At 33.9% G+C, this 10,333-nt stretch overlaps 1 protein-coding gene across 7 annotated transcripts; it reads left to right on the top strand.

Moving 5' to 3' along the window:
* Positions 1-1,046: 1,046 nt before the first annotated feature.
* Positions 1,047-9,008, top strand: LOC121252440 (E3 ubiquitin-protein ligase RGLG3-like). Of its 7 annotated transcripts, none has more exons than XM_041152080.1 (12): positions 1,047-1,297; positions 2,399-2,715; positions 2,935-3,019; positions 3,108-3,248; positions 3,351-3,464; positions 4,578-4,675; positions 4,776-4,855; positions 4,927-5,038; positions 7,703-7,824; positions 7,911-8,043; positions 8,122-8,178; positions 8,703-9,008. In XM_041152080.1, the coding sequence occupies exons 2-12, from the start codon at positions 2,416-2,418 to the stop codon at positions 8,784-8,786; spliced, it is 1,326 nt and encodes a 441-aa protein (XP_041008014.1). In that variant the 5' UTR covers positions 1,047-1,297; positions 2,399-2,415; the 3' UTR covers positions 8,787-9,008. The 7 variants fall into 7 exon arrangements, with proteins under 7 accessions (XP_041008014.1, XP_041008017.1, XP_041008019.1 ...); XM_041152083.1 differs by having other exon boundaries at positions 1,053-1,297; positions 2,380-2,715; positions 4,933-5,038; XM_041152085.1 differs by having other exon boundaries at positions 1,059-1,297; positions 2,561-2,715; positions 7,908-8,043.
* The last annotated feature ends 1,325 nt before the right edge of the window (positions 9,009-10,333 follow it).

Below are 10,333 nucleotides of genomic sequence, written 5' to 3'. Positions count from 1 at the left end.
CAAATCTCTCCTATCATTGCAGGTATTCAACAAATCTTCCGTCATCATCAAAGATAGAAACTAGCAAAAATTCATCAATCCCAAAATCGATGTGCACACTCAGTGATGTAATGGGCAAAAACCAATCTCGCTTTTGTTTATTGACAATGGGAAAGATTCGCCTTAAACTCTTGTAATTCTATCTTTTATTCTATAATATGCTTGATTAGAAGAAAAAAAAAATTATTGATAGGACAATAAAATTACACTTTTCACTAACAGTACTGAACATCACACCTATTGGATATCCTCTTTCAGAGTTCAATTCATTTTTCTTTAAAACTTAATACTTATAATACAATAAATATTGAACATGTCATTATTTTTCTTATAGAGATAAATTCCAAGATATAATAATTTTCCATATTTTTATTTTACATTGCCCACAATGTTCTCGTAGTCTAGTGACACCGACGCTCGAGTGTGATGATCGAGCTCGTGAGTTGTGTTACGCTCGTGGGTAATATTTGAAAATGATAAGAGTAGGTCCCGTTTGAAATTTGAATTAAATTGAAATCAATTCAGTCTAATTGAGTTTAACATCTAAATATCTAATTTTTAAATTATTAAATTCATCTCAATTCAAAATTATTTTACAAGTGGAATTCATAATATTTTTCAACTCAACATATCTTTATACGCGGGACTTACAATTTTTTTTAACTTTATATAAATATATTTAAATTCATCTTAATATTCAAATACATCTAAACTTATTTTGGATGGACTCCACAAAACTCGATCTACCATCTTAACTCACTATTATTCATAAATAACTCAATTTATTTCAACTCAACTTTACATCTAAATGAGACTAGAATCTTCTGTATGGGATAATATGGTGCGATCCACTTGTTTTGTCTTTCTTTTTTTTTTTCATATTGTAAAATGTGTTTATAAAAATTAGAAAATGTAAATCAGAATGAAAAACATTGCCCTGGAATAAATCTAGCATGTGCTTGTCTGAATTTGATCGCAAACCATGTGTCCTAGATTTCTTTAACGTATAAGCGAGATTTTATATGCTTTCAAGGCTCTTAGCTGTATAAAGTTGAAATTCAACATGTGCACGCTATCTAAAGATAAGAAGAAAACAAGATTATCGCGACTGCAGGGCGACTTACTTGTGTTCAATGTCCAAACGTCACGGACCCTCAAAAGTTACCTCCTTTTCAAAAGAAGCAAAGCTGTGCATACTAAACTGTAGAATCACTTTGAATCCCTTTTCGTTTTGCTCTGTCTCTCCAAATCGTTGCAGGTAAGTCGCTCCCTCTCTCTCTCTCTGTTTCTCCTTTAACATTTTAAAGCTGATTTTTTTTTTTTGTATCGGTAATAAAAACATTTCAGCTTTGAAAGTTCTGTTTTTTGTAAGTGAATTTGTTTGATTGCAACGGGTTGCGGTTGAAACTAGATATTGAGACTTAAAAATGTTCGATAAAAACTGGACATCGATCACCATGTGTAACAAGGAATTCTATAGAGTGTGCTGGAAATTGTTTTATTCTAACAGATTAGGAAGAATTCGGGTGAAAAGGATAAAACTAATGGGTGTCGACTTTATTTTTTACGGGGCTGCGCTTATATGATGGGAGAAGCTTGCTGATTTAAGAATACGAATCTTGAATAGTTAATGTTTATGGGACCAAGTACATATTTCGAGGCTGTTTTAAATTTGAGAGGCTGATTTATGTGAGTAGAAACTATTCATTTCTGTTCAGCGTTTTGGGCTGTGCCAAGTTTATGACCTCTGTTGTACAGGATTGATTCTTAGTTATTGGCTTGGTTAAGGTGTCCCAATTTGCGCCACCATATTGACTGTGTGTAGAATCTAGGTAAATCCTATTATTCTTAACCTTGCATATTGCTATCTGAATTTTATTAACTCCTAGTGCTATGAAGGTTACTTGTATGCGTTAATTTCAACTGTTAGCTAGGAATCTAGATATGTACCAGGAACAGAAGAAAGCATGCAATGCTGTAATCTTTGAGAGCACGCATACACGTGTTAGTTCATCACAAAAGGCTCTGCTACAAATGTTGCATTAGTTATTGGAAATGCTGCTAGTTGCACTTGTAATGTTAAGGCTTCATTTGGTTCATAAAGTCATCTCAACTCATCATTATAATTTTTTCAAATTTCAACACAAAATATAATAAACAATTCAACAAATCCCAAAATAATAATAATAATATTAAAAAAAAATATTCTAACAATATTTTATCATCTCAACTCAACTCAGTTTAACATCCAAACACAGCCTAAATGTTGTTTTAATATTTTTTAAATTAGATTATAATCTTAATCAGAAGAAACCATTCTGAGTCGTGCACTGCATTAAGGTATGTTTTCTTGATATATGTCAGTGATATCCAGATATGGGAAATGGGGAGTCAACATATGATGATTCTCATGATGACTTTCAGCTACATCCACCTTCTCATGCGAGAAGTTCAATGGATACTTACCATCAACCAGATAATCCTCATGATGACTTTCAGCATCATCCTTCTTCTCATGCAGGAAGTTCAGCGGATACTTACCATCAACCATACGATAATCCTCAGGATGACTTTCGTCACGATCCTCCTTCTCATGTAAAAAGTTCAATGGATACTTACCATCGGTATAAGCAGCACCCTACATACATAGCTGATAACTTCAGCTCTTTGGATCAGGTTTTCATTGTTACTTGACTTTTTGAATGGATTGGTGGAGACATTGAATATTAATTATTGGCAGATATTAGTTCATTGGTATCAGAGGGCCTTTCTTTTTTTACTAAGTTGAATACAAATACATGTGTGTGTGTGTGTGTGTGTGTGTGTGTATTATTCAATATCAGATGTTAATCATACTTGTCACATGATAATGAGTAGTATCACCTAAATTGTCAGGTTATATCTGCATTAAGAGAAGCTGGGCTTGAATCGTCAAATTTGATACTTGGTATTGACTTCACAAAGAGCAATGAGTGGACAGGTGATTCCTTTTAAAAACTCAAAATAAAAAATAGTTATCACTGCTGTTAATATTATGAGTTTGTGAAATTCACATTCAATGATTGTAGGCAAGTATTCATTCAACAGGAAAAGCCTTCATGCAATTGGTAGCACACCTAATCCATATGAGCAAGCAATCTCCATAATTGGCCGCACTTTGTCTCCTTTCGATGAAGATAATTTGATACCTTGTTTTGGGTTTGGCGATGGTTTGTATCTATTTATGTCTCTGCTTTGGGTAGAAGATATAGAGATATCTTGCCATGGATGAGTTGTCTGACTGTGTATTCTGTTTTTCGTCTTGTTTTAAGCAACAACACATGATAAACATGTGTTCAGCTTTTATCCCGATCAACGACAGTGTCATGGTTTTGAGGAAGCACTGGCACGTTATAGAGAGATTGTTCCATACTTAAAGCTGGCAGGTTTTTTTATGACATTTCCATTCTTACTTCTTATTTGCACTTTCCTTTCACCAATCAGCCGATGAGTTTTGTTCATATATATCTGTTCCTCTAATATCCTCTGTTGAAGAGATTGTTGTTTTCTTTCACATCTTAATTGTCCTACTTTCTGCTACCAATAAAAAATACTCTACAAAATAATAATTCCGTTGATGATGATGATGATAAGAGATGAATCAATCCACTAATCTCTTCTGCTGAAGAGATTGCTGTTTTCTTTCACATCTTAATCATCATGTTTCCTAGCTGCTAATTCAAGTACCTCACAAAACAATAGTTCTGATGATGTTTATGATGGTTAGGAATATTTCTTTATTGAGGATTCAGGAAAGATTTTTTTTTTTTTTCAGATTTCCAGGTTAAAGAAAAGTTATTTCTTGCAAAATTTTCTGCTTCTCTACTTGGATTGAGCGTTTTCATAAAATTTTCTGAAATTATTTGGAAAATTCTTGAAGACGGGTTTTGTGAAAGTGTGTTTAAATTAAGAAATTTTTTCAGATGTGTTTGCTTTTATAGAGGTTTGTAAAAGTGGTTGGGAAAAAAGGATTGAATGAAATGTTATTGAGAAATGAAAATTTGTTTTGGTATTTAATAGAGGTTTGCCTTGAAAGTGAAATAATTTCTAAAAATATCATAATCCGAACATGGCCTTGTGCTCCTTGTACTTCCATGAAGCTTTTCCTTAATTAAGCCTTAAGGGTATTGATCATCTAAGAAATTCCTTAGGCAACATAAGTACTATGCCATTTCATACACAATTTAGCTTTCATTTTTTAACATTGATAAGTTATGCACCTGGTGGGTCTTGAACCTGTGGCCTCATTATTCACCTTGTACTTATGAAGGGAAAAGGTGTAGTCCATTAACAACATAATTTTAATTTGCATACTAGTCTTACACTAGTCTTACATGAGTGACGTATATTGTTACTTGTCAGTCATTTCTTTTTCGTTTTTTTGTTTTTGGTTCTTGCCTTCCTGTCTTTTAGCTTGTTCTTGATTCCAAAATTTTGAATCTTGGTTACGTGCAAGCCTTACTCTTAATTGAGACGTACACGTGTGAATCACATTATAGGTCCAACTTCATTTGCCCCAATAATTGATGCGGCAATTGGCATTGTGGAGAGAACCAATGGGCAGTATCATGTTCTAGTCATTATTGCTGATGGACTGGTTTGTGGAACATGTTTTATCCCATGCGCTATTTTATTCTTATCTGGTGTTCATTTTTTTCCTTCTTTTAATTAGCCTTTTGGTCTGGGATTATACATAGGTTACCAGAAGTCTTGACACACCACCTGGAAGGTTCAGTCCACAAGAAAAAGCAACTGTAGACTCCATAGTTGCTGCTAGGTAAGGCGCAATCCCATTTGTATTCTTAATTTGTTATGTTTTTTTGTTCTTGTTTACATTGGCATTCTCAGAAGCAGCCAATATCCTCTCTCGATCATTTTGGTTGGAGTGGGGGATGGACCGTGGGATGCAATGCAGCAATTTGATGATAACATTCCACATCGGTCATTTGACAATTTCCAGGTATTTGGTGTATACCTGACTACATGTTGATTTTTTCTTGCTTTTATATCTTTGCTCCATCAGGTTCTATATGCAGTCACATACTTTGCAACTAGGTTAGTTCCAACCACAGGATTGGAATGTGGTGATTGGTTAGACACTTGGATACTTCTTGTGTACCCAGGCTATGCCTATTCATGGTAATAAAATTCTTATTAATTATCAAAAAAATATATATATGAAGCAAACCCATTCACCCTATACCCCCTTGGTTAGTTTGTTTAACCAAAGAAGCAAGAGTTCTTTGCCAAATAATGGCAGGGTTCAATCTTTCTCTTGAGATCGGTGTGCTAGCTTCCTGCTTTCTTTTCACTGTACCTTTCCTTCCCTTTTTATATTAAAAATATATATATACCAATAGTAGTCATCGACTTGTTTAAGCTTTGACTATGAAAAGGTTGAAAAGTTGGAGTGTAAATTTTTCGAAGACAATATTCATACTTAAAGTTAACTGTAAAATTGGTCATGTCATGAAAGTTGTTCCAAGCCCTTGTCAGATCATACTGCTGCATGTTGGGGCTCTCTGCACAATTAAAACTTTTGTGTGTACAGTCGGTGGATGCTCTCTTTTGAACTCTTTACAACATTCTCGTTTGTGAAACTCACAAAATGTCATCTTTTGGACTGTTAAGAAGTAAACAGATTCAGGTTAGAGCTTTTTGTAAGGCATTTTGAGCAACTACAGATGGTATTTTCCCCTTGAAGAGTAAGGCCCGGTTTGGATTCAAAAATCACTCCAACTCATCTCATCTCATCTCATCTTTACAATTTTTCCAAATTTTCACACAAATATAATAAACAATTCAATTTTTTCAAATTCCAAAACAATAATAATATTAAAAAATAATATTCTAACAAGATTTTATTACTTTCAACTTTCATCTAAAACCATCTCATCTCATCTCACTATCCAAACCTCACCTAACTTGCCCATGCTGCTCCTTCCAAGGTGTTTTGGTTTGCTGCTTTACGTTATGTTAGGTGAGAATTTGACGATATGAAGAAGACACCTCCATGGGCTGCTTGTGTACAAGGGTGGCGAGACTTGGATTTGGTTAACTCTTAATATTTTTTTATCAGTAAATAAGATTTTATTGATTGTAGGAATAGGCAAGATTTGGTTAACTCTTATGCTTTGAGCTTCCAAGAGATCCCTGGCCTTTGTATATTATTTTTAAATTTCAAACACTTTTAGCTATGCCTAATTCACTGGTTGGCTTCGTTGCCTTGTTGGGAAGGAGGTTTTGGATTTGTGGTGGTTGTAGTAGTAGAATGCAAGCAGTAGTCATGCTGGTGCGTTACTTAGACAGAAAGGAGAAGCAGGCATGTAAGGGTGTGGAAGTATCTGTGCACGAGCTTAATGAAATATTTCCTAGGCCAGTGTTTTCATGGTCTGGATTTCCTCCTTATTTTCAGCAATAATTATAAAGCTGTTTATCTTGATCTCGTTCGACTTCTTAGGTAAAACTATCCAAATTTTCACTTACGAAAATTATATTACAATGGTGAGGAACATCTCTCAATGTTAGCATGCTGTAATACTCTACTTTAACAATCAGCCTTCAGGTTTCGAAATTTTGTACTCTAGTCTACTGAATAAAGAGAGGTTATGGAGGCAGACAGTAGTACTAAACCTCATATTTAGGATTTGCCAGAAATCAGTGAAAACTTTTGAGGTTCAGGGTGAGGAAATTCAGCCTGCTGTCCACAGTATGTGCATAATACTGAACCCCCTAGATGCTCTTGTATTAGGATCGAGATATTGTAATGTAGCTAAAGAAGCTATTTAAATGAGTTTGGCTATTCCCTGAGCCATAGAATTATTTTTTTGGTAAATTTGGTCATACACCCCTGGTGTTATGACCAACTTAGGATTAGCTCCCTGTGCCTTTTTATAGGAATAACACCTTATGGTATGAGTTATTTAGAAATAGCACCCTCTGTTAAATTTTTGTCCATCAACGTTAATCGAAAACATGTGGCCCAATCACAAGCTATCACGTGTCAACCCTAATTTCTTAAAAAAAACAAATCAAAATTATTTTCTATTATGTTTTCAAGTCATTCAGACCTTTTCTGTTGTGTTACTACACATCTTTACATAGAGGATTTTGGTGCCTAGTTACTTCTCATCTTGACATAGAGTACACCTCTTCTTTTGAAAAAAAAAAAAAAAACCATGCTTTTGGTTTATATTAGAGTAATTTTCATGATTCTTGTGGTCGGAGTACTTTTAAAAAGGAAATAAAAATTTGTGGTGGAAGTAGGACATCATGTTTAAACAGTTACATGCATTGATCTAGAAGAGACTATTAACAAACAGCTATGCTCTATGAGGAATTTGGTTCGAGATCGTCTCTTTTGGGGTCTGACTGACTTAGTATGCTTTTGGAAGATAATTCATTTCATAGGCATGTCAATTTAGTTCAAAACTCAGCTGGCTCAATCCTAGCTAGCATAAAACTAACATTATGAAAGGCTGTCACATGCAAGAGTACTCCCTTTGGAAAATCGATATCAGGGTCCATTTTGCATACTCGAATTATCCTTTTTAATTGATGGACAAAAATAAGATACCTGTATTTTTTTTTTTCAATTTTATTTATTTTTTTACGCCCTTTTCAGTTTGTCAACTTCACAAAAGTCATGACTGAGAACACAGAAGCATCAAAGAAGGAAACAGCCTTTGCACTTGCTGCCCTCATGGAAATTCCATTTCAGTACAGGGCAACGCAAAGACTAGTCAAGTAAGGCCTGGACTTGTAGCTTTAAGTAAATACTAATTTCAGTTTAGGGGTTTCTGAGAACATCATACACTTCCACTTTGCAGTAGAGGGTCAGTGGCTGCTCCACATACAAGACCTCTTCCGCCCCCACCTGAAGTGATTGATCATGATAATGAAGTCAAAACAGTCCCAATTATGACGGACTTTAAACCAGTTGAGGCTTCAGCTCCAGTGGAACCAGTAATTTTCTTTCCCCCTAGTTTCTTCACATTCATGTTTAAATCAGAATAGTCTGAGATATATGTTTTCTTGTGCAAGGTCTGCCCCATTTGCCTGACAAATCCGAAGAACCTTGCTTTTGGATGTGGTCATACGGTAAGTTCAAGAAATTTGTGTTTTCTTTTGTAGTGTTGTTATTGTAGTTTACTGTAGTGTATGTATGTGCTGTCCCGTCCAAAAAGAAACTTAAACAAAGGGGGGAAAAGAGTGGCATTAGAAGTTTAGTGACAATCAGTATGCTAACATCAAGCAGGTACTGCCTTATTTTTTAGCAGTAAAACAGGAAAAATGAAGAGGTTTATCATGGTACTGTTGACCTGTTTCAAATTAATGAAAATTGAAAAGAAAGTTCAAAGAGGGACTAAGGAGAAGAAGACAGCCGCCCCTCCCCCCCCCCCCCCCCCCCCCCCCCCCCCCCCCCCCCCCCCCAAAAAAAAAAAAAAAAAAAAAAAAAAGAGGAAAAGGAAAGGTCATAGAATACCCTTTCTTATGAAAATAATTATCTGCATGAAAAACCATGTAAAATCAAACTCTGCTGCATGAATTTAGTCATTCCATACAATATGTGCCTCTCATATTTATCCTGTTTTTGCTTTTTTTTTTTTTTTTCATTGTTCAAGACTTGCAAGGATTGCGGTATGAACCTATCATTGTGCCCCATGTGTCGGGAGCCCATAACAACACGCCTGAGACTCTTTACTTGATAACTTCCTCAGTATTGAATGCTTGAATGTTTATGAGGACATTAATAAAAGTCCTACAGCAACACTAACATTGTTCTGTTGTTCATAACTTTCCCATTTGTAAATTTTTAAAATGTTAAAACTATATAGAACGGGCTGGGGATGCTATGTCAGATTTTTAGAACCTTTTGTTCATGAATAATTGATCCTCTTTAAAGGTTATATAGATGTTAATTTTATGTTAAGTGGAGGATTTTATTGAATCGTTCGCTGTCATTGATGCTGATTGAATGCTAGAAATTGATTTGAAAGTGAAAACAGAGGTAGGTTTGGAATTTAAACTCATCTCAACTCATCATTACAATTTTTTCAAATTCTAACACAAAATATAATAAACAATTCAACTTTTTTCAAATTTCAAAATAATAATAATATTAAAAAATAATATTCTAATAATATTTTATTATCTCAACTTAATTTAACTCAACTCAGTTCAACATCAAAACGCAGCCTTACTAATTTTGCAGGTAATTACTCCTTTAATCTGAGATTTTAAATACTAAAATATTCTACGTACCAATTGGTATGGAAGACACATTTTATAGAGAAATGATAATTGTAGTCATGAGTGTACAAGTTTTGTGCAATCATTTTAAAAAAAATAAATAAATAAATACGAGATTCACATAAAAAAATAATAATAATTTTTTTATAGTGGATTTTATTTTTTTTAAAATGATTGCATGACGCTTACGCACTTTTTGACCGTATGTAGCATTATTCCTTTTTATATTGTTGATTTAGCATTATTTAATTTACAAGAGAAACTCAAAATTTTGAATATTGGAAATAAAATCTTGCGAAGTCAGCAGAATGTGTACTCCACACGATTAAATTCTAGAGAAATGATAAAAACAACTCATCCTTTACCATTCTTCTACAAAATTTTGAAATAAAATAATATTTTTTTAATTTTGATTTTGTTTTGATGAATTGATTTTTTTTAAAAATATATTATTTTATTAATAAGTTGTAAAATAAATTGTAGTTGTGTTGTCATTCTATCATTGCTCTAAATTCTCATACATATTACTTCCAAATCATAACTCGTTTAGCAAATAAGATATTACAAAACTCTTGATCATAGACAAATTGACTAGAAATTATATTTTTTTGCAATGAAAATCGAAAAAATCTGGTCCAAAAAATACCCGAAACACAGCCATACTTTTGGGAATTCATCTAAAATAGTGACACTTCTGAGAATCTAAAATAGTAGAGAGCATCCAAGCTTATTTCCGACTTGAAGAAAGCGTACAGTGCTCTACCCATGAAACTATATATTCCTCCCCTATATATATATATATTTATATATGAGTAATTCTACTCTTAGACCATTAACTCTCCAACACCGCACTCCAGCTGAGCTGGCTTTTCTTTCATTTTTTTTTTTTTTAATTTCAAAACGATTCGTTAGACTACTATCTTCCTAACCTAGCCGAATTCCCTTTCCCTTCCTCACTCAGTCAAATCTAAAAGAACCCAAAAGAACAATTTCATCAAACCAG

The sequence above is a fragment of the Juglans microcarpa x Juglans regia genome, chromosome 2S, assembly GCF_004785595.1.
Source record: "Juglans microcarpa x Juglans regia isolate MS1-56 chromosome 2S, Jm3101_v1.0, whole genome shotgun sequence".
Lineage (NCBI taxonomy): Eukaryota > Viridiplantae > Streptophyta > Magnoliopsida > Fagales > Juglandaceae > Juglans > Juglans microcarpa x Juglans regia.
The sequence above is the reverse complement of the archived record's forward strand: the minus strand, read 5'-3'. Positions and strand labels throughout refer to the sequence as shown.